The 23,430-nt window shown below is 49.2% G+C and overlaps 2 protein-coding genes across 7 annotated transcripts in view; one reads left to right on the forward strand and one right to left on the reverse strand.

Moving 5' to 3' along the window:
* The first annotated feature begins 276 nt into the window (after positions 1–276).
* PRPF40B (pre-mRNA processing factor 40 homolog B) lies at positions 277–17,667 on the forward strand. 3 transcript variants are annotated; one of them, XM_027844429.1, is made up of 26 exons: positions 277–308; positions 6,142–6,222; positions 7,125–7,268; positions 7,779–7,844; positions 8,526–8,553; positions 8,791–8,816; positions 8,921–9,031; positions 9,401–9,521; positions 9,636–9,660; positions 9,891–10,067; positions 10,289–10,403; positions 10,499–10,563; positions 11,031–11,195; positions 11,318–11,426; positions 11,822–11,972; positions 12,793–12,926; positions 13,439–13,553; positions 13,704–13,795; positions 13,978–14,094; positions 14,512–14,649; positions 14,837–14,923; positions 15,174–15,260; positions 15,420–15,594; positions 16,147–16,208; positions 16,429–16,575; positions 16,715–17,667. In XM_027844429.1, exons 1-26 carry the CDS (start codon positions 306–308, stop codon positions 16,805–16,807), a joined length of 2,634 nt encoding a protein of 877 aa, XP_027700230.1. In that variant the 5' UTR covers positions 277–305; the 3' UTR covers positions 16,808–17,667. The 3 variants fall into 3 exon arrangements, with proteins under 3 accessions (XP_027700230.1, XP_027700232.1, XP_027700231.1); XM_027844431.1 differs by having other exon boundaries at positions 16,719–17,667; XM_027844430.1 differs by having other exon boundaries at positions 9,401–9,473.
* A 95-nt stretch (positions 17,668–17,762) lies between these two features.
* The window catches only part of FMNL3 (formin like 3), an 80,229-nt gene continuing 74,561 nt past the window's right edge, over positions 17,763–23,430 (reverse strand). For 3 of the 4 annotated variants that reach the window (XM_027844426.1, XM_027844425.1, XM_027844428.1), the window contains 6 exons: positions 21,800–21,960; positions 21,087–21,188; positions 20,676–20,768; positions 20,105–20,228; positions 19,805–19,922; positions 17,763–19,085 (listed from right to left, as the gene is read on the reverse strand). In XM_027844426.1, coding sequence (XP_027700227.1) covers positions 19,831–19,922; positions 20,105–20,228; positions 20,676–20,768; positions 21,087–21,188; positions 21,800–21,960 — 572 coding nt within the window. In that variant the 3' untranslated portion in view covers positions 17,763–19,085; positions 19,805–19,830. The remainder of the gene's footprint in view (positions 19,086–19,804; positions 19,923–20,104; positions 20,229–20,675; positions 20,769–21,086; positions 21,189–21,799; positions 21,961–23,430) is intronic. The other variant, XM_027844427.1, reaches the window with a different exon arrangement.

Genomic DNA, 23,430 nt, shown 5'->3' on the forward strand with positions numbered 1-23,430 from the left:
GCAGGGCCGCCCAAGGCTACGCACCCGGAGGCGGTGGGCGTGGCCCTGGACGGGCTGCTCGTCAGTCCTTCTGGAGCTCGGTTCGCGCGCTTCCCGCACTAGCCAGCGTCCTGGGCGGGAGCGGGGGCGGGGCTGAGAGGGAGAGGGGGGAGGAGTGGAGGCGTGACTAGGTGAAGCTGCCTCTGCTCCGGCACTGAAAGGGTGCTCTCCTTGCCGGTCCCACCCTCCTGCCCGCGATCCGACCAATCAGAGAGGCTTTTACTGGCGGGTGGGCCGGGCCGGCCCAGCTGCTCGGAGGCTCTGGCATGGTAAAGTCCCCGTGCGGGGGTGGGGGGTGGGGGGGGTTGGGCCGGTCCTACAGCGCCCCCTGCGGCCCGGGTCGGCGGTGGGGGCTGGGGGGAGAAGGACTGGGGGGGGGCGGCGAAGTGCCGGCGGGCTACCTGAGGGGAGAGGCTGGGCCGGGGACGAGGAGGCATTGGGGTGGGACGGGGGAGGGGCGGCAGTGGGGCTCAGGGGAGAGGGGCAAGAGGAGAGAGAGTAGGGGTGGGGGCGACCCGGGGGGAGGGGAGAGGAAGAGGGGTCAACAAAAGGGGGAGAGAGACTGGGAAAGTGGGGGTGGGGGATGCGTGAGGCAAAGGCAGAGAAGGAAATACGGGGAGTCACAGGTTATTTTCCCCCCTCCCCTCCCCCATTCTTTCCCCCTCTTCCCTCTATTCTTCTCCCTTTTCTTCCTCCCCTCTCCCCCCTTCCTTCCTCCACTCTTCCCCTTTCTCCCTTTCCTTCTCCTCCTCTCTCCTCCCCTTTCCCCCTGCCCCCCTTTCCCCCTCTCCTTTCCCAGCCCTTCAGGGGCTAGGAATCCCCTTAGGATCCCCCCCCCCTTCCCCAGCCTTGGCCTGCTTACTTGATTTACCTTCCATGGGGAAGGCCCTGATACGGGCACCCCTTAACAGGAGGTGAAAAGTCAGGAAAATGGGAGAGAGCAGAGACAGGGAAGTCAAGGAGAAGGGGACCAAAAACCAGGGAAAGGGATGAGGATGCAAAGGAGGCTTTCAGACCGAGCCTTGAAAAGTCACTGGAGTTGGCTCATGAAGGAGGGAAAGAAAATACTTACAGATTGGGGTTGGGGGTGGGAGTCATTAGTCCAACCAAGATATTTCAAGTGATGGAGGGGTTGGAATAAAGATGGAGAGGGAAGAAACACTCTCCCCTCCCCTCCCCCCTTTCTGGTTGAAAAGAAAGCAATTGAAGTGACAGAATCAGACTGACCAGGTTTAAGCCAGAAATGGATGAAACTGGAGTACATGGAGTCAAGTCAACAAGCATTTTATTAAGGGGCTACTTTGTGTTAGGTATCGTGCTAAGTTCTGGGGATACAAAGAAAGGTAAAAACAGTTCCTGACCTCAGGGAGCTCTAAATGGGCCAAACAACTATGTTCAAACAAGATATATAGAAGTATATGAGGTCAATTAAAGATAATCTCAGGGAGAAAGTACTATTATTAAAAGAAATCTGCAAAGCTGCTTTTAGGAGGTAGTATTTTATCTGGGACTTGAAGGAAGCCAGGAGGCAGAGATGAGGAGGGAGAGAATTCCAGACTTGTGAAATGCAGTGTTTTGTGCATCAAGCAGGCCAGTGTCACTGGATCACAGAGTATATGGAGGGGGAAAAGGTGTAAAATACTGGAAATGTAGGAAGGCCAGGTTATGAAGGGCTTTCAAAGTCAAACAGAAGATTTTCTATTTGATCCTGGAGGTAATAGGGAGCCACTAGAGTTTATTAAATTGGGAGAGGGGGGGTAATGTGATCAGACTTGGGCTTTAGGAAGATCACCTTCATAGCTGAGTGGAGAACAGCCTAGAATGGGAATACACTTGCAACTAGGTAAAAGTGGAGAGCCACAGTGCAGTTGACTTTGGAATCCTGCAGCCTTCATTCTGCCTCCATTTGAAGCAGCTATTCATTTGTGAGACTTTAAATCCCTCAGATCTCCAACTTCTACTGTCAACCAAGAAAGATGGCAGAGTAGGACCAGAGGGACCTAGAAACCTTCTAGACTGGCCCTTATTACCTGTTTACCTACCTCCCTGAATAAGACTCTTGAGTTCTTCTTCCCAGATCCACTGGAATTTCAAGATTGGCTTTCCCTCAGGGTCATAGGAGTAAGATTGGGGGGGGGGGGGGGGGATGTGCAGGTATGGGGGAATTGGTCTTGTAAGAAATACCATCTGTGGCATAACTCCATCGGAGTCCCTTCTGTCAATTTACTTTCTCCTTTCTATTCCTTCATCTTTTGGAGTCCCCAGCCTTGTCCCTTAGCTATGTGGTATGTGATGAATTTATTGTTTTGAAAGTGTTCCTGACAGCTTCCCCTGTAAATACATTATTGGAGATGGGTAATTTTCAATTGTACTTTCTCCTCTCCCTTACCCAAGATCTATTTCGTGAGAACCCCAGCATCTTTTATCTAGCCCAATAACTATCTCCACTGGTGTGGTTCAACATAACTTCCTATCAGACTGCCACTCATAAGTGTAACTTCTACATTACTTAGGAATTAGAAAGTAGAAGGGACATGTAGGATATGTGGTGTGGGAGAATGTGAAATAGAGGGAGAACTCTGAAAGTTTTGCTGAAATTTGTTATGTATACTTTTCCCTCACCACATTCAGGGAGGTGTCCAAAACAGGCCTTAGCCAATGTCAACCCCTAGCACTTAGTAGGCACTTCATAAATGCTTGTTGAATTGAATACCCTATGCAGAAGTTCTTACCTTAATTGCTCAAGACTATATGCCATATTTGATCTCAAAATAACTTTTCCAAACCAACCATATATTTTACTGTTACTATCTCCTACTGTCCTACCCAGTCAATATGCTCAGATAATTTGAAGAAATACAAATATATGTCTGTGCATGTTGTTAATAAAGCGTGTCTTTAAAAAAACTTTTGAAAGTTAAAATTTATGAAACAGCTAAATTAGGGTTTTTTCTTCACTTTACAAAAGAATTCATTTAGAATAGATAATGACTTTTCCTGGTACATTTAAAGGTATGCTTTGATTTTGTTTTTTAATACAGTTTTCAAAAAAAACTTCAGGACACATACTTTGTGTAAAGTGGAGGGAAATATATGTGTATATACATATATATTATATTTGCCATCCTTTTTACAAAATGATAGTATTGATGGTGGTTAAGTGTGAACACATCATTAAGCAGATTAATTTTTATGTTATGACACACATACCCCTTCCCTTTCTAATCCCATTAATGGATGGTTGTGTTTCATCACTTCTGAATTACAGCTAATTAGATATCCCCAAGTCCTCACTGCTGCAACCAAATATCTTGTGCCGTGAAAATTAATTAGGAAAGCAAAGTTGCCAGATTATATGTGTGTCTCTATGTGTGTTTATTTTATGTGTGTTTATGTACATATATAACCCACACTGTATTCTTTAGTGAAATGCAAAGACTTGTGAATTACCATTTTTTTTGTTTAATCTGTGCCTCTGCTGTCCTCCATTAGTCCAGAGAATTGGATGCTGACAATGGATACAACAGTGCTAATAAGGCTTATCTGTGTTTATTTCCCAGAGAGTCCTCATTTTGGCAACCTGGAATGAGGTCTCTGTATAATGAAAATCTAGAAGTAATCCATCTTTCTCACCAAACATATTGCTTCCCCCTCTTTCTCCAACCCTGCCTTTCCTTAGAGCTGTTTGCAAGAAGCCATGTAGACAGGAGTGACTGCCCCTTTTCTCGATGATGAGGGAAGAATGGAAAATGGATGGGAATAAATGGAGCTGAGAAATGTATATGTTGGTGCCCCAGCCCCTTGGATAATGGAGAGTGGGGCCAGATCACTCTAGGTTCTCCGTCAAAGACGGGAAACTCGCTATCCAACAGAGATGGAGCAGAATCTAAGTGTTTACTGAACACCTGTCTATTTGTGGGATTAAAAAGCATCTAAGAGTTTGTATCTTCTAGAAATTTTTCTCTTGGAAGAGACATACATGTGAAGTGACTAGGGATCAATTACAAAGCAACATAAAAAGAACAAAAATACCACAATGTAGTATGTACTATATAAATATGTGCTGAATGGCACATAATAAAGAAATAGAAATGGGGATGAAATGGAATTAATGAGAAAAAGAAGTCTTGGAGGAGGTAAGTTTTAATTTGGGTTTCAAAGGAAGTGATGGAGCTGTAAGGAGCAATAATACAGAGGGAGGATTTGTAGAGTTAATATGGTAGATATATGGACATACATAGTTATCATATAAATAGTAAATACATATGTTCATATACATATCTGTGATTTCGTTGGTGTAGGGAGATCTTGGTGAGAAAGTGCCTGTCCTAATGTAAATCAGCACCTTCTCTTCAATTTACAGTGTAGAGAGTTGCCTGGGACACAGGGAATTTAAGTGACTAGCCCAAGTTCACACAGCCAGTAGGTATCAGAGGCAGTACTTGAACCAATGTCTTCGTAACACCGAGGCCCAATTACTAGCTACACCCCTCTGTGTCTGTTATGGAAGGCATTAGCTAGTCACTGTAATTCTTATGCAGGGAAACTATTGGGCCCTTTCTCACAGTTGGAACTGTCCAAAAGTAGTGAATTTCCTATCACTGAATGTCTTCAAGTGGAGGTTGAATGACCCATTGTTAGAAAAGATTCCTGTTGGAATTGGTAGAATTTTCTACCACTTCCATTGGTATAAAAATTTCCTGTTATCTTAATAGATGATTTCTGTGATCCTCTTTTATCAAGGACAGATAGCCCTTCCATCTCCTGCCCCCAACTCTGTGTTCTCCTGGCCATTGCTGCTCCCCCACCCCCGAGTATGGTCTTCCTATGACACCATCCTGCCCCTTAGGGACAGGAAGGGGGATCCTGGTGTATTTATAGGGAGTGGGGTAGGATGGAGCTGGTAACAAGCACCATGTCTAAAGTTCCTGATTTCCCCCTTCCCACTGATGCTTTGGGAGGAAGAGTGGTGATGAGGAAATCTAGATATTTAATAAAGGGACAAGGTTAGGACATGGGGATAAACAGGGGCAAGGATGTACAGGACAAAGGTAGCTACACTTTCCTTTTCTAGTCTTTTCTCCCACTTTAGATTTCAGAGATAAGGCTGGCATAACATATGAATTAGTTGGGGATAGGGGAGCAGATGGCATGCTAGAGTGAAAAATAGAGCACTATTTCCCATTGGCTGGGTACTTGGGGGAGGAAGACTTGTCTCAAAGAGGACATCTGAATGTCTTGGTGAAGTAATTAGGAGTGCCCTAACACCCTCCTAAATTATGAGTGGTCTGCCAAGATCGAGAGTTCAGAAGGAAGAATTGGCAGGTGCTAGGGTTAAGGAGAAGGACCTGGGTGGATTCAGAAGAGATCACACAGTAGTATAACAGGAAAGTCTAAACAGGAGACTCTTCAGATTTCTCAACAATTTAGTAGGTCCTTGCCTGAGACTGAACCCCGAGATGATGAGGAATCTTGAAAAATGGAAACCAGACTTTGGACAAGGGGTAGACCAAAAGATGAAACTGGAGTGAAGATAATATTTTTAGTCTGGGCTATGCACTGTAGCTCCCCTAGGGAACTGGTCAGAGGAAAGCAGTAGATTTAGTGGGAGGGTCTGCATTTTGATATCAGAAAACACTTTATGATACCGAGGGGTCAGTTTCTGAAAATGGGAACTTGGGCAGGATCAGGGGCTTCATGGGCTGCCTGGACCCTCCAATTCTGCCCTTGAACTACATCAGCCCCTGACCTCAACTTCTTTCCCCCTCCTCCCATAAACAGGCCCTTAGGTGGAGGTGCAAGGCCTTGCAGCTATGTTCCCTTAGTTTATTAACCACCCCCTGTGGCTTTTGATGTGGTGGAAACTGCTGGTTTCAAAGTGGTATTGGAATAGCACTTTCAGCATGGGTCTGAGAGAAATGAGGCTAGTTTGGAGGAAAGTATCACTGGAGATCAGCTTGGGGTAGGGAAGGATGTTTGACTTGGAGTCCATCCTCCCCAAATTATCATGTTACTCCATCTTCACCTCTTCTTTGCCTAATTGCTGAACCCCATCTCTGTACCTATCCTAGGTCCTATGACCATTTTTTTCTCCCTCAACAGTCGGTTCCCGATTCTGGCCCCAGGCCCTTGGCAACACCTGCCCCTTTCCCACCGGGGCCCCCCATGATGCCACCACCCTTCGTAAGTTTAATGTCTTTCCCTGTGGATGGCCCTTCCAGTCTTCAGCTCCCAACTCTGTATTCCCCTGGCCATTGCTGCCTTCTGGGCATGGTCTTCCTATAGCATCATTCTGTCCCTTGGCCCAGGGACAAGAAGGGGAGGGTCCTGGTGTGTTTATGGGAGATGGAGCTGGTGACAAGTTCTGTGTCTAAAATATGTGTGATTTTTCCCCTGCTAAGTAAGGCACTACAGGTGGGGGAAAAGGAAAGGTGAGGAAGAAGTCCTCATTCTAAATATATATTTGATATGGGGATATGGTTGGGGTATAAGAGTGAACAGGGCCAAGGGCATTCAGGAGAAAGAAGGGAACTGAACTTTCCTTTCTGTTCTTTTCTCTTTTCTTTATATTTTGGCATAACATCTGAAATGTCATGAATCAGACCTGAGGGGATAGGTAGGCAGATGATTAGGGGAAGCTGGGTACCAGTTCTTACTTTTCTCCATTTCTGAGGGAAACTGTTTGGGGAAGAGGATCTTAGAAAGTAGATCACCCCTGTGACTTTGTTTTTCCCACTCAGATTCACTTCATTTCCCCATGTTTCCTAAGAGGCTTCAGTGTTTATTAGATAAAGGTTTGGGAATTCTAGGCCTAGTCCCAGAGCATGACTTAGAGCCTTTTACTCCAGCAAGATCTCCTGTTAATCCCATAGTTCCCCTTTATGGGTCACAGTCGTTGTTGTTGGTGACCTCCCACCAGGCCAGGAAAAGGGAGGGTGCTACCTACTATGTATCATCCACAAGTATTCTGAGTTTGGGGTTGGCATCCAGGCCCTACCTGCCTCACTTGACTCCTGAGGTGGGAGCAGGTGGTCATGTCTAGGATAATACCTTCTCTGCTCAGTGCCCCTTCCCCTCATTTCCAGATGCCCCCTCCAGGGATCCCTCCACCCTTCCCCCCAATGGGGCTACCTCCCATGAACCAGAGACCACCTGCCATCCCTCCCATCCCCCCTGGCATGATGCCCCCGATGCTCCCACCAATGGGGGGGCCACCACCAATTACACAGGTAATACTTATCTCTTTTCATCCTAGGGAACTACGGATAAGTGTTCTTAGGTCCATCAGTTTACCTGAAGGTGGGGATGAGAATGGGGGGAAAGGCAGAAGGAACCTTAGTTGAAATTATGTAGGCCTGGCCTAAATCTAATGGAAATTAGACAGTGAGTCTAATGGAAATTGAACACACCCAGTCTCTTGGAACTTTGTCGGTGGAGTTTTTTGGGGTTCTTTCTGGGGATGACTCTTAGGGTAAGGATAGTGGACACTGGTGTTCTCTAGGGAATGGTGGAAGACAAAAGCATTTTGGGAATTGGGAGGAGGGTGGGCATACCTGTGCAGTTTTTACTGCTGAGTGATTGATTAGAACTGCCAGCTTGGGCAGAGAGCCCAAGGACCAGGACTTGCTATGCCCCATGTTCTGAGTGATGGTCTGTCTCCCTGCCCCCCTGCCTCATTTGCAACCCCGTCCACGTCCATCCTGACATATGTGGCTGGCTCTTGCCTTGTTTGTGCTCAGATACCAGGGATGGTACCACCCATGATGCCAGGGATGCTGATGCCCGCGGTACCTGTCACTGCTGCGGTAAGCGTTGGGGGGCCCCCTAGGCATCTGAGCTTTGTCCTGCAGCCTTGTGGGTCTGACTCAAAGCAAGGGGTAATTCCCCTCACCCTCTCTCTTCACTTTGCCTCTCTTACCTTCTCTGTTCACATCCTAATCCATCAACTTTCCCTCTCAATCACTTCATGTATACTTCCAAGCTGCAAATTTAGTTCCATAAATTCCTGAAGTCACACAGATTTTCTTCTGCTCTTCTATTTCACTAAGATGTGCATACAAACTTAATGTACATTGCTTTTCACATTCACAAACACCTACTTGGATATATGTTAATGCCACTGAAGGAGGTGGCATTGTCAAACTTCATCCTACTCATTCTTTTGGTGCCTGTCAATGCCTATGGGGAGTCAAGCTGCCAGGGCAGGTTGTAGGGTTTGTGTCTGTCAGTGAGGGAAATGAGACATGGGATTTAATTTTTCAAAGCATTTCCACTCAAGGAAAGAGAAGAAAGAAGCACCTGTGGGATTTGCCCCTGCTATCTCAAGGTTCCAGCTATTGGGGGTGGGTGGAACTGGTTAAGAAGCACAGACACTTAAAAGCCAAGACACCTGGGTCCTGGCCCGGCCTACTTCCCCTTCCCCCAGGACCTAGGGTCCTGGGGACCACTGGGCTTGGCCCCGACCCTTCCCCCTCTTTCTTCGGCAGACGGCCCCAGGTGTGGACACCGCCAGCTGTGAGTCTTCTGGGGGCTTGGCCCCCCCAGGCTCGGAGGTTGGGGGCATAGAGGGAGGGGGACGGTGGTCTGGAACCTGCCGTGGATCATGCCTGTTGGGGTGCCAGGGAATTTGGGGTATTGATTGGGCCAGGGTGGGCATTGGCAGGAGTGGGATGATGGGGGACCAGGTATCTGGGGGGTATCGGGCCAGGGTCGGAACTTGGCCTTAGATATTTTTTTCAATTTCTTTTCCAGCTGTTGTGGCTGGAGCAGACCCTACGGTGAGTGTATCAAGAAGGACTGAAGGAGAGAAGCCTGAGAGCAAACGAGTGGGGAGAGGTGGGCATTGGGAGTAGAGCCTGAAAAAAATTTCTCTGCTTCTTAGAGAGTTTTGTGGAGTGAACATGTAGCTCCTGATGGGCGGATCTATTACTACAATGCAGATGACAAGCAGTCTGTATGGGAGAAGCCCAGCGTACTCAAGTCCAAAGCTGAGGTGAAGGATCCTTGAATCTTTGGCTCCTACCACAGCCCTGACCCCAACACATCTCTGATCTTTATGCTTGTCTCAACTTCTGTGTCTTAATCACCTTTACCCATTCATATGTGTGACACTCCTTTATGACTCTGGATATCCTTAGTTCTCTGAACATACATTCCTTGTTTTCCTTGAACATGCTTATTGTGGACCCAAGTCTTCAGTGTAGCCACTAATTGAGTAGGAAGTCTGCTCTCTGAACCTGGCCCACCTTTTGATAATCACTCCATGTTTCCACTCTGATGGTTCCCTTAACATCCTTTGAAGAGTACCACCCCAGCTGTCTGATGCACACCTTGTCCCTCAATTCCTACCATACTCCTACAGTTGCTGTTGTCTCAGTGCCCCTGGAAAGAGTACAAGTCAGACACTGGCAAACCCTACTACTACAACAACCAGAGTAAGGAGTCCCGGTGGACCCGGCCTAAGGACCTGGATGAACTGGAGGGTGAGGGGTCTGAGGGGCAGGGTGGGGGCTGGGTTGGGGGCTCTGGTGTAGGGGGCACCAGGAGCCCCTGCCCTCTCTGTGCTCTGACCCACAAACTCTCTTCCCTAATTGCAGCTTTGGTCAAACAGGAGGCTGCAGGGTGAGTGAGGCCACCTATCCTCAGGGCCAGTGGGCTTGGTGGGAGCCTTGGGTATGAAGTATTGAATGAGCCCCCCACCTCTTATTATCTATGTGGAGAGAGCTCCCTGTACCACTTCAGGACAGTCCATTTTCAGCCCTTGGTCTTGCCCATGGTAGAAGGACCACCTCAACTCATGACCTCATGCCTATCTTGTACCCCTGCTCTACTGTCCGCTGGGGTCATTGCAGGAAGCAGCAGCCACAGCCACAGCCACAGCCTGAGCCACCTCCTGCTACTCCTGGACCGGCCCCAGTCTCTACGGGCCTCATCGAACCTGAGCCAGGTGGGCATGAAGACTGTGAACTGTCAGAACCTACCCAGCCTCTGGATCAGGGACTTCTGCATCAGGAGGAGAGCACTGGCAGGTAAAGGCTGCAGCACATCGGTATCTAGGTCAGCTGTGTCTGGTCCCCTGAGGCATATCTGCCATCCTCTACCTTCCTCTGTATGTCCAGCATCCTCAACCTTGCTGCCTCTGCCGGGGATCCTGGGGGGATCCCTCCCTGGAGGAGGGGAGCAGGATGCCCAGAGGCTGGAGGGGAGGGGTATGATGAGGGCCTTTGGCTGAATCCTGTCTGGCTTCCAGTGCTGCTAGGCGGCAGGAGGAGGACGAGCCAAAGCTCGAGCCAGAGAGGTCAAGCTTCAGCTGGAGCAGCCGAGAAAAGGCAAAGCAGGCATTCAAGGAATTGCTAAGGGACAAGGTACTACAACTTCGTGTGGGGTGATTTCTCAGTTAAGGGCTGGGGGGAATTTGTGGAAGTTTGAAACTCTTAGTCATCTACCCGCTCAATTCCAGGCCGTCCCCTCCAATGCTTCATGGGAACAAGCCATGAAGATGGTGGTCACTGACCCCCGCTACAGGTAGGGCTGAGGAGGGGGAGCCCAGACAACCCCTAAAACCTATCCATGGGAACAACAGGGCTGGGGAAACTTGGAGTGATCCTAGTTCCCCTCAGGGATCGGGATGGGCAAGAGCCGGGAAGGTAATAGCCTGGGATGGGTGGGAGAGGGGATAAAAGTAGAAGACTGAGATGCCCAAGAGATGACCATGATGAAAAGGAAACATTCAGGATTATGGGGACTGAGGGGGATTGGATGTGGCAAAGGCTTATGGGTGATTTAGATGCCACTGAAATGAATGGGCATCCCTACTCTCAGCACCTCGGCCCTTTCCATATCCCCTTCCTCTCATGGCCCTGCTGTGCTCATACCTACTACTGATTGATTTCCTATCTACTGTTGGGTTGATTACCAGTGCTTCCTGAGTTGTGAGTTGTAATGCAGGTAATTTGGGCTGACTTACCCCGACCCTATCTTCTCCATCCCAGTGCTCTGCCAAAACTAAGTGAGAAAAAGCAGGCATTCAATGCCTACAAAGCACAGCGGGAGAAAGAAGAAAAGGAAGAGGCCCGTTTGAGGGCCAAAGAGGCCAAGCAGACCCTTCAGCACTTTCTGGAACAGCATGACCGTATGACCTCTACCACCCGATACCGGTGAGGGTCTAGGGGTGGAATGCCAAGGTATTCCTAGGCGGTGAACTGTATCTAGAACATGCTGTTTCAGGGGGACAGTGTCTTCTGCCATCTTACTTCATAGTCTACCTGTATAACCCTAGGCGAGCTGAGCAAACATTTGGGGACCTGGAAGTTTGGGCTGTAGTACCTGAGCGGGACCGTAAGGAAATATATGATGATGTCCTGTTCTTCCTTGCCAAGAAGGAGAAGGTAATACTTGTCAGCTGAGATCCTTCCAACACCCTTTTACTCTAGTTTTCCCGGTCCTGCTTCACTCCTTGTGTTACTCATTCACTTCCCTAGGTCTTGACTCAGAGGTAGTAGCCACTCGTTTGCGTTATATTTTGCATAGTCCATAAGTGTGTTTTGGACAGCCTCCAGCCCATGTTTTTCTCATAGTATCCATCAAATCCTTTTTCGTTTCCATCCTTTCTGGTCCCAAGCAGGGCCCCATCTTGGGAAAATAAATTGTTGGTCTGTATCCCTATGTCTCCTGGCCTCAGACCCATAAATAGAGCCTTGACTTCCCCTCTCTCCGTCTAGGGTTTCCCATCCTCTCCCCTAGACACATTTTCTAACTGTTGCCTCCTTTTTCACCACCTCAGGAACAAGCTAAACAACTGCGTCGCCGCAATATCCAGGCTTTAAAGAGCATCCTGGATGGAATGAGCAGTGTCAGCTTCCAAACTACTTGGTCCCAAGCTCAACAGCACCTCATGGACAACCCCAGCTTTGCCCAGGACCACCAGCTGCAGAGTGAGCCCAGGGCCTCGACACCCCTACATACCCCTCCCCCTTCCCCAAAGACCTCCTGGGACCCCTGGAACCTACCTGGCCCTCTTTCCCTTGAACCTCTTATATTTATCTCGGACTTCTCAGGAGCCCCTAATGTCCTGAACTTCCTGGGACTCCCAGTACCCTCCATATCCCTACTGCTCTCAGACCCCCAAGTACAGATTCCCCTGTACTTGCCCGGACTCTAGGGCTCCCAAATTTTTTCCAAGACACCCTGGAACATCCCTCTCCCTTCCACTGAGATTCACTATGGCCCTGAAGGCAATGTGGCCTAGTAGGAAGAGCCTTAGGCTGGGACATTCAAGAAGACTTGAATGATGATGAGGATTTTTGTAGCCCAGATGAATATAATCTTAACTTGGCTTAACGATATGGACCCTATTGGCCCCACGTAATACAAACTGCTGTTGGCAAATCTCCTGATGATATGAGAAGTACCACATTCTGGAGTGGCAAAGCCTTATTAAAACCAATTCCATAAAAATGTCTTGCCAATGTATGTGAAGCCCCTTCAATCACTGCTCCCTCTCGTAGGGTCAAATACCTGGACTTTTTTTGTTCACGTATTGACAGTTCCTTCCCAAGTCCTCCATCCCAATCGCCTGTCCCACCAGACCCTTCCCTGTTGTCACTGCCATCTTCTGGGGTCTCACCTTTCCCCTCCCCGGGTGCCCTTGGGAGACAGTGGGGAAAGCATCCCTGTAGTGCTGGGGGTGCTGGGTTCTGAGAGGGTGCCCTCTACCTCCCTGCAATGTCTGCTGAGCCTGCTCCCTGCGGGCAGACATGGACAAGGAGGATGCGCTGATCTGCTTTGAGGAGCATATCCGAGCCCTGGAGCGAGAGGAAGAGGAAGAGCGGGAACGGGCACGACTTCGGGAGAGGCGCCAGCATCGCAAGAACCGCGAAGCCTTCCAGGTAGCCCTCTCAGCCTCGTGATGGGCACGGACCCTAGATCTGACCCCTGGGCCCCTTCGAGCTGCTGCTCTGCTCCCTGCTCTGCTGCCTCTTCTGCTCTTTGGGTCCCACTGTACTCCCAGCCTTGTTCTTGATGTTTCAGCTTCTCCAGAAGCAGAGAGCACCACATAAGCACCAGAGACCACAGGGCGTGGAACGAGGGGAGCATTTTCTAGGCAGTGGGAATCTTGGATGGGCTGTTCCTAATCTCTGGGGTGGCAAGGTGGGGGAATTGTGCTTACAGGGAGCTGGTAGGGGTGTGTGAGGTTCAGACAGGTTTCTATGACTTTGTTTCCTTGTCTGTTTCAAATTTCCTTCCTTCTCTTTCTACCTCTGCATTTCACCATCTAGGTATCCTCTCTCTACCTGTTTTCCCTTCTTTCTCCCCTTATCTGTCTCTATCTCCATTTCTCTCTCAATCTCCTCATCTCTCTCTCTGTCCCTGTCCCCATAACTGGCCTTTCCCCGCTCAGACCTTCCTGGACGAGCTGCACGAGACAGGGCAGCTGCACTCCATGTCTACCTGGATGGAGCTGTACCCAGCGGTCAGCACCGATGCCCGCTTTGCCAACATGCTGGGCCAGCCGGGTAAGGCAGCCGGGCTTTCCCTCCCCGGCTCCCTGCCCCTGACCGGTTCTCTGCACCACCTCTCCCTTGCCCTGCCCTTAACTTCATTCCCTAGACCTCAGGAAGATGCCACCAGCCAGGTCCCCTCCCCCCTCCCTGCCTCCTCTGCAGGCTCCACCCCTCTGGATCTCTTCAAGTTTTATGTAGAGGATCTGAAGGCCAGATTCCATGATGAGAAGAAAATCATTAAGGACATCCTTAAGGTAAGAGGGACCTGGGAGTGTGTTAGAGGAAAAAAGCTCTTAATTGTGAAATTTCAGGAGTTGGGCAGAGGAGGTATTACGAAGGGGAGAGGGCTCTTCTCAGCAGTCTTTGGCCAACCTTGGACCAGGATATCAGAAAGCCTAGTTTTTAATATCATGCCTTCTATCTGCTTACTCCATAGGATCGGGGTTTCAGTGTGGAAGTGAACACAGCCTTTGAGGACTTTGCACACGTCATTAGCTTTGACAAGAGGGCTGCTGCACTGGATGCTGGCAATATCAAGCTGACCTTCAACAGCGTGAGGGGGCAGGGTTGGGGTAGGGGCAGAGTGGGGGCTGAGGAGAGGGCAGTTGAAGTGAATTAGGATGTGAAAGATGCAATGAGGAAGAGCCGTTTTCTTCCCGGCAAGACTGGGGCACAATTGTCAAATACTTTCTAGTCCTCTTCCTTTCTATTGCCCATTCTCATATACTCATCTCTGAGGCAGCTGCATTTCAGGGCTTATGGTACCCAGTAGCTTGAGCGAGTGGGAAGAGCCCAGATTCCCAGAGGTGAGCCCAGGCCCCTCAGGTTCCCCCTCCTGAGTTGTGATATATACCCCCTACCTTGTTAGCCCTCATGTTTCTCTGCCCAGGTGATGCTTCTGCCTGCTCCTCCAGGCTTTTCCTGGCAGGCAATCTTAAGTGACCCTAGATGATGTCTTTTATACCTTCAGCTCCTGGAGAAGGCAGAGGCACGAGAACGGGAGAGAGAGAAGGAAGAAGCACGGAGACTTCGACGTAGGGAAGCTGCCTTTCGGAGCATGCTGAGGCAAGCTGCCCCTGCCCTAGAGCCTGGCACTGGCTGGGAGGAGGTGAGGAAACTAACTGGACACCACACTTTTCATGAGGTTATACTACATGACTTCCTTCTTGCTCCAAAGATACTGTTTGATTTGGTCCCCAGACCCCTTATGCCTGGTTACTGCCTCCACCAAGCTTTGCTTGATCTCGAATTTGCGTTCTCATCTACGTGCTTGGCTTTGTTGTTCCCCCAACAAGGTCCGAGAGCGCTTTGTGTGCGACTCTGCCTTTGAACAGATCACCTTGGAGTCCGAGCGGATACGCCTCTTCCGAGAGTTTTTACAGGTGAGGAGGAAAGTATTGCCTCTCTGTTATCTTTTTGTGGTTCTCTGGCTCTGCCCCTATCCCCGACTTTGCCTAGGCTAACCTGAGTGACTTCTAATTCTTAAAGCCCTTCAGGGACCTAAGGGGACAGGAGGATGGGTGGGTGGGTACTGTAAGTGAAAGAGGGAACATGTCCTAAGGCCAAAAGGTCATCGTGAGGCAGAGAAGAGGTGCTTCTGGAGCTTTTCTCTTCTTCCTCCTTCCCCATCAGAGCGAATGCCAGCACTTTCACATCAAAGGCAGAAAACATGGCAAAAAGGGCAAGAAACATCATCGAAAGCGATCCCATTCGCCCTCGGTGAGTTATTGGAAAATATGTGTGGGATGAGGCAAAGACCCTGTGGGCGGGATAGGGATCATTTAGAAAGTAGGACAGATATTCTTATTTCTCCACCATCCTTCTCCTTGCCAGCTTCAGGCTGTCTGAGGGCCTTCTCCTTCCCTTGTCTCTCTCCAGGGCTCTGAATCTGAAGAGGATGAGCAGCCACCCCTTCTTCGGCCCTCTAAACGAAGAAAATGGAATCCCTCCGAGTCAGGCTCTGAACCCTCATCTTCACTCGATTCAGCTGAGAGTGGGGGTGGCCCTCTTGGGGGCCGGGGCTCTCCCTCCAGCCGCCCCCCTCTTGGAGCAGGCAAAGTCACTTAATAGAGCCTATTGTGGGGGAGTAGAGAGCCCTAGGAATAGCTGTATGAAATAAAAGGGGGAATAAAAAGACATTTGCCAGTGGAAGAGAAAGCTGAAGGAGGGAATCAATGACAGAGTGACATGCCGTGGAATTCATTCAGGGGAGAAGGCTCACTGTTTTTTTTTTAGATCCCTTGAGGGTAGAGCACTTTGTAAACCTTAAAACACTATATAAATGTGAGTTTGTTATTATTGAGGGTTGAAAAGGGAGGATGGGCCAAAACTGTATAGGAGAATCTGAGGTTAGAAGGCAGAAGGAACTTTACTACTATAATATGGGTGAAACAAATGGAGAAATGGGAGTGGGAGATGCTGAAGGCTCGAGACAACAGTAAAGACGTTTTAGAATTAGAAGGACCCATCTCTTTGGAATGGCTGTAGGAACGTTCTTCTTGGAGGCAAGGATGAGATGGCCTGGGGCTCGACTAATTAAGTGTCTAGACTTCCTCTCTTCCCCAAGAGAGGTTGGGGATACTGAGCCACCCTCTTCCAAATCTAGATCATGGCTTCCGGAAGTCTAAGAAGCCGAAGAAGAAAGGCAAGAAGAAGAGGCACAAGTCGGTAAATGGGGAAGGGGTACTGCAGGCTCAGGGGCAGTGGTTCTCAGTTCATTTTACTAGAGAGCAACAGTAATTCCTTTGTGCCTCTGGCTCCTCCCCCTTGAACCAGACTACCTTTCCTGCTCTAGACTCAGTTTCTGTGTCCTCTCTTTGGGCCCCTGGCTTCCCTTCATTCCTGCCCTTCACTAGAAACTGAGCAGTTCTGTGGTGTGGTCTTGCAGAACAGTCCTGAGAGTGAAATAGAGCGAGAGAAAGAGAAAGGAAGCAAGGAAATGGAAGAGAAAGAACGAGAACGGGACAAAGAGAGGGAGGCCCGGAGGCCAGAGCCCCGGAATCGGTCCCCTGGCCTTGGACTTAAGAAAGAGAAGGTGAGGGGTGCAGGGATCCCCCGTCAGGGCTCTCTGCATTTCTGCCATTGTGCCATGCAGTGCTTTCTCGCTTGTGGTCAGCTTGTGCCCTAACAAACAGCTAAGGGTCACCAGTCAGTCAGTGCCTTTGCCCTTACAGACAGGCTGGGACACATCAGAGAGTGAGCTGAGTGAAGGGGAACTGGAACGGCGCCGCCGGACACTTCTACAGCAGCTGGATGATCAGCAGTGACCCCGATACTCGCCCTCCCCTTGTGGGACTGTGTGAAGCCTGTGTTCCTAGTATCACCCTTGTAGCCAAGCTCCCCAGCCCAGGACTCCTTCCTCAGTCTGCTCAACGCCCATTGTCCCTAAGGCATCCTGTTCCTGTTTGGCTAAACCCCTCCAAAGGCCAGCATCGGCACTATAAAGTTGCCCCAGCTGCTCTTCAGAGGCCCCCCCCATCATCTTGGACATCCGGTATGGTCCCTGGCATCACCCCTACTCCCTTGTCCAGGCCTGATGGGGTTAGGCAGCACCAACATGAGAGTGAGGAGGTATGGCAGGGGGAGTCGTGCCACACTACTTGTCATTATGTCTTTCCCTAGGAAGGGTCATTGTGTGAGAGAACTGCAGTCTGCCAACGGGCACTGAGCCAGTTGGGAAGGGGGCAGGGGGAGGCCCTGCCACTCTAGGCCATTCAAAGTAGCTCTCTGCCCCTTACTCCTCCTACCCTGGCCCAATGGCGCTACCTCTTCCTCTCTCCAACCTGGGAACTCAGTGTTTTTTTTTTTTAATGATTAATAATGATAATATTTATAACATGGCTACAGACTCCTGTCTTTAAATGGTTAAGGCGGGGTGGCAGGGCAGAGAAAGACAGGGTTTGGTCAATAAGTCTAAAATGAGACCTATAGACTCAATGGATGCTACACCCTATAAAGCCAGCAGGGGGGAGTATTGCATCATGGATCAACCTAGCATGTGTTAACTTTGCATCTCAAACTCTATAGCCAGTCTCAGTCCAAGGCACCATTTGGAGTCTGCCATCCATAGCCTGTTCCTTGTTAAACAGCTCATGCCTGTCACCACTTACTTTGTGTTCAACAGAAAGAAGCCTGTACTCCAAGGAATATAGGGGTATTGCCCCTAACACTACATCCGTGGGCCAACCCATGACCCTGAGGGTAAAGAACTCAGACACACAGTGATGCTCTAAGCTTTTGTTGGCATTTGGGGAGCATATAGATAGATAGAGATATATACACATAGACACACAAGACAAGTAGGGATGGAATGCTTTCCATATACAAAACGGGATGGATAACCTACATTCCCTTCCAGGGGACAGAAAAGGGGAGGGAGCTAGAAGGACAAGGAGGAGATATTTGGCTCAAATAGAAAGCCCTAACCTGGCAAAGCAGTGCATAGGCTTTTCTGTTGTTTTCTTCCCTTAATACTTAGCGTACAGAGGCAGTATGACAAGTCCTTTGTCTGACTGTCCTTTACTGGCTGTGTGACTGTGCCAAGTCATTTACCTGCCCAGGGCCTCGGGATGCTCAAGATTTTTAAGTTGCAAAACTGGTGCTGATCTAAATTAGCAATTTCCTCACTAGAAAATAACAGGTTTGGTCCATTCCAATGCTTAGCCTGCTGCTGTAGATGCCCCCCTCTTTACCTTCAACAGGTCAGGCAATCCCAGTTATTTCCTCTTTCCCCAGCTCTGTCCTTGGTCTCCACTCAGAAGCCAGGCAGTGACCAGATATGGGCAGGTAGAAAAGCTTCCACCATCAATACTGACAAGCCTAGAAGTTAGCTTAACAGCCTACCCTGCTTATTAGCAGGGCAGGACCCCAGGCACTGGAGGAATATTTTCTCATCCCCCAGTGTTCTGGCAGCCATCTAAGGGTCTAGAACAAAGTAACTCTAGGACTTTTCTCCCATCAGCTCATACTCTGGGTTTTGTCTCTGCCCCTCCTCCAGTTAGGATCTAGCCACTACCATTTATTCCTTCTCTTTTTCATGCCCTTGGGTTGAGGCCTAGGGCTCTGGGCCTAAGCTCTCAGGAAGTGCTGAAGCTGACATCTCCACCCTGATCCAGCTAGGGGCTGTGCCCACTCCAAACAAGGGGCTGAGCTGCCTTGAAGGGATTAAGAATGCCCTAGCAGGGCAGGTGGTTAGAGGCCTTAAGAGCAAAGTGCAGTAAAAGACAATGCATGGTTCCTGGGTCCTGGGCAGGGACTCAGCCTGGGGAATCTAATTCCCACAGAGAAGATGACTACTGTCTCCCTTTCTGAACCAGAAGCCAATGGGAAGCCAGTCTCAAGGCCTGGGATGGGAACAGGAAGTGAGGGGATAAATGTGGCAGTCCCAGCTTGGGAGCCACTGCCAGTTCCAAGGCTCCGGATCAAACCCCTTCAACTTGTAGAGACGAGCTTGAGGGCCTGAAGTGCTTCCTTCTCCATGATTGGTGCCTCAGTGGGGACCTGGGGCTCGGGCCAGGGCATAGCTCCAGGCCCAGTGGTGCATGCCTGTGGATGGAAAGAAGCACTTACCAAGCAGGGCATGGCAAAGGTGTGCCATCTTAAAAAGCATACATTTGGTCCCCACTCCCCTGCAGACAAGTCTCACTAGACCCTGTAGGGGTTTAAGCTGCTGTTGCCTCGCTAGGTAGACCAACGGGCCAGGATGGACCAGCATTAGCTGGAAAAATTAGTATAGATACTACTGAGGAATTTAAATGGTTAAAGGACAGTGGAACTAGGGAGAATGGTTCTTGCCACTGGACAGAAACGAGAATAATTAAGAGACAGAATCAGCAAGGAAATCCCAGGCACAGAATAGCTGCCAGGAGGCATGATAGCAAGAATGCATCTGTTCTTCCAGCTGAAAGCTATTCTATTGTGTTAAACCATAGGTCCCTAACTTCCCTGTCCCCCCAATACAGTGCTTGCCTTTGACCACTAGGCCCCTCTGCCTCACCAGTCCAAAGAAACTTCCTAATGTTGTCTCCTCTGACATAGCTCCAAAGCCCCAGCCTTTGAATCTAAGACCCTTTTTCCTCAGAATTTCAAAGAAGCCCAATCCCTAAGGAAACATGCAGGGGGAAAGTGGTGCCCAGAGCAAAGGGACATGCAAGGACAGAGAGGGATCTTAACAGTTAGGTTCTAATAGGAAATGGATCTGAGTCATGCAGCAGACATCTCCAGGGGATGGTCATGCAGAGTTGGGCAGCTTAGGTGCCCAGTACCTGTCAGGGGCTCCCAGCCTTGGGGGCTAACAGTTTGATTCATCATGATGGGCTGCATCGCAGAAGAAGCGTGAGCCCCGCTTGGCAGTGCGGGCTGTGAAGGGGACACTCTTCAGCACTGCAGCCAGCAGAAGAGAGAGACACTGATCAGACCCCAAGTGAATGGGGATATAGGAGATGGGTAGAGGACGAACAACTGGGCAACTTGGCACAGCACAGTCGAGTTCAGTGCTGGCTCATGTAGTTCTGGGCTGTCAGCAGAGCCCTGGGCAGGAGACCTATGATGGAAAGGAGTCTCACCTGTGATAATATCTTCTATGGTGCCATCCTTGCCCTCATAGACAGGCCGGTGCTCCTTGGCCTGGCGCCGCCGAAGCTCTGCAATCAATTCTTGCTGCTGCCACTTGTTCCGCTGGGATGGAGTCTGGGAGGAGAAGGAAACGCATCATAACCATCATCCTGACCTGGCCTGGGTCAGTCTGAGAAGTAACCGGGACTCCCTTTTGTCCTTGTACTCTAGCCTCATGTGTCCACAGCAAGGCTCAGGAATCTCTTTAGCCCCTCCCCCTTTATCTAGTCCCTGCATGACCCAAGGCAGGTTACTTAAACCCTCTCTGGGCCTCATTTTTTTCACCTGAAGAATGAGAAGGTTGAATGAGAGGTCCCTTGTAGCTCCAGCTCTATGAGCCCTTTCCCTCACTGGGCTTTAATCCCCTAGACTACCTGGGGGCCCACTCTACCATCCTGGTCTTGACCATCCACCTTTACTTTTCCCCTGGCTCTCAGTTCCACACTATTTCTGACACTTTATTCCTCCCTTCCTCCCTTAAACAAACACCACCCTCCACACACACTTCTCTGCCCCACCCACCTTGGCATCCAGTTTCTTAGCCTCCTGAGCCAGCAGCTTCTCCCGCATTACTTCTTCCTGCTTTTTTCGTGCCTCATTTTCCAGCTCTGCTTCCTGGGAACCAATGGGATTCAGGTACGGGGGTGAGGCGAACCGAAGCAGGGAGGGCTGGGGTGGAGGCTGCGGGTGATGCTGACTGGACCATATTAACCCCAGGTGGCCACCCACTAAGGGGCATTTCCTGCCCCAGACAATTACAGGAAGGGCTTGGGTCCCCACCCTGCCCACCACTCCCTAGCCAAGGGGCCTTTCAACAGTATGGAACTCCCACCTCCAACCCCACTGGTGAAGAAGGAGCTAAAGCTGAAGCACAGCACCCCTGCCCCTCAAACTGGGGCTTCCCTCTCACTAATGAGCCTTCTTACTCCATACCTTGTAAGAGCGGATAAACCGAACAAATACTGGAAAGAATACAGAAGGAGGAGTTGTCTTGGGGCTTTCACCAAAGTATCGTACAACTGCATTGTAAGCCTCCTGGAGAAAGGAAGAGGACAAAAGGGGTCGGCATGGAGTGGGCAGCAAGGAGGTCAACTCAAACACAGGAGAACCAAAATCTCAAGACGTGGGAAGCAGTACACTCTAACCCACTGTGAGTCATAACAGAATAGAGGAATCCCATTACGGCTGCTAGGAAGACTTAAGTTCAAATCTAGCTTCAAACAACTTACTAGCTCAGTGACTCTGGGCAAGTCATTTAACCTATTTGCTTCGGTTTCTTCATCTGTAAAATGGGGATAATAATAGCACCCACCTCCCAGGATTGAGCATCAAATAAGATAAGTGCTTAGCACAGTGCCTGGGACATACTAAGTGCTATATAAATGTTAGCTATTGTTATCATCCTTACTTTGTATTTTTGTGTCTGCCCTGCAAGAATAGGCCCTGTATTTGGATAGCACACTTTGTAGAGTTCTACCCACCACACCCATCAGCCCCACTCCCAACAAAATAAAAGAAAAAAAATTGCACACAAGTGTTTGATAAATGCTTTTTGATGATGGTGGTGAGGAAACTCATCAGGAGCCAAATGGAGAAATGAATGCTTCTCCCCTCCACTGTCTGGTTTTCCTTGCCCAAGGCCCCACCTCTGCTGTCCTGGCATCTCGCTGGAGCTTGTCCAGCTTGCCCTCATTCGCATTGAGGAAGTTGCGGAGGACGCTGTTGTCATGAAGGCTGCATTCTCTCCGGATCAGCTCCATTCCTCGGCCCAGCTCCTTCACATCCAGCAACACGTTCTCTAAGGACACTGTGGACACCCGAGTCCCAGGCTGAGGACATACATGAGACCTAGCATTCCCGCCTCCCTGCCCAGCCCATTGCACCTTGAGGGGAAAAGCTGTCTTTAAACAAAATTTGTTGCCTTCACTTTCCTCACCTTTCTTAGTCCTCTGCAATTTCATCCCCTGAAACTGCTCTCTCCAAAGTTACCTTAACTGCCAAACCGAATGGCCTTTTCTCAGTCCTCAGCCTTCGTGACTTCTCTGCAGCCTTGTACACTGTTCACCACCCTCTCTTCCTCAATACTCTCTCTTTTCTGAATTTTCATGGCACTGCTTTTTCTGGGTTCTCACCTATATCTTACACCTGATAACTGTGAATATGACCCCAGACTCTGGCCTGGGCCCTCTTCCCTTCTCTCTCTATGCTCTCACTGAGCGACTTCATCAGCTCCCATGGGTTTAATCATCATCCACATGCAAATAACCCCATAGTCTCCCTCCTGATTTCTAGCTTCTAGCTCTTTCACCCAAACTAGCACAATAGCCCCCTACTCAGTGCCCCTCCCTCAAGGCTAGAGGAAAGGCCACTTTAGTGGGTTTAGAACTAATTCCACAAGTAGGTCCCTCTCCTGTAACGTTTTTAACAATACTCTGGGTAAAGACAAGTATGGCACGCCTATCTGCAGATGACATTGAGCGAGGAAGGACAAGTTATAGATGAGAAAGTCAGGACTCAAAAAGAACTCAGAGGCCTAGAACACTGGACCAAAACAAATAAGGTAAAATGTAATAGCTATAAATTATGGCAAAATCTTACAGTTGAGTTTTTTAAAAAATCAAGTTCTCAGAAACAAGGAGGGGAAAGGTTTTTAAGTGGATTGACTATAAAACTCAAAATGAATCCACAGAGAGATAAAACAGCCCCCAAAAAGTCTCTGTGCTCAAGCTACATTAAAAGAAGAAGGGTGTCCAGAACAAGGAAAGAAATCAGCCTGCTATACTTTGACCACATCTGGAGTGTCTGGGGCACTATATTTATTTTAAAAGAACATCAGCAAGTACAAATGTTGAATTAGCTTGATGATGGGGCATGAGATAATGCCATATAAAGATGTATTGATCTAAAGATCAATAACTACAGGACTCTTTCCTGATTACACACACACACACACGCACACATTTCATTTTGCACATACTTAGATATGTACATGCTGTCTCCTCAATAGTGTAAGCTCTTCTGAGGACAAGAAATGTTTCATTTGTCTTTGTCTTTGTACCCCCAACTTCCAGTAGAGGGCCTGGCACAAGGTAGGTATTGATAAAGGCTTTGTTTGACTAACTGAAGAATCTAGCCAGAGGAAGCAGTGAGGCATCAGTCCGGGGCTTCCCAGGCTTCTATTCATCCTAGACCCTGACCTCTGCAGACAGATCTGGGAACCACCATTCACTGGTCACTCAGAAAGCCAAGGCACCAGGCTCTAACTGGGGACAAGTCT

This window comes from Vombatus ursinus, unplaced genomic scaffold, assembly GCF_900497805.2.
Source record: "Vombatus ursinus unplaced genomic scaffold, bare-nosed wombat genome assembly UNPS02014941.1, whole genome shotgun sequence".
Classification (NCBI taxonomy): Eukaryota; Metazoa; Chordata; class Mammalia; order Diprotodontia; family Vombatidae; genus Vombatus; species Vombatus ursinus.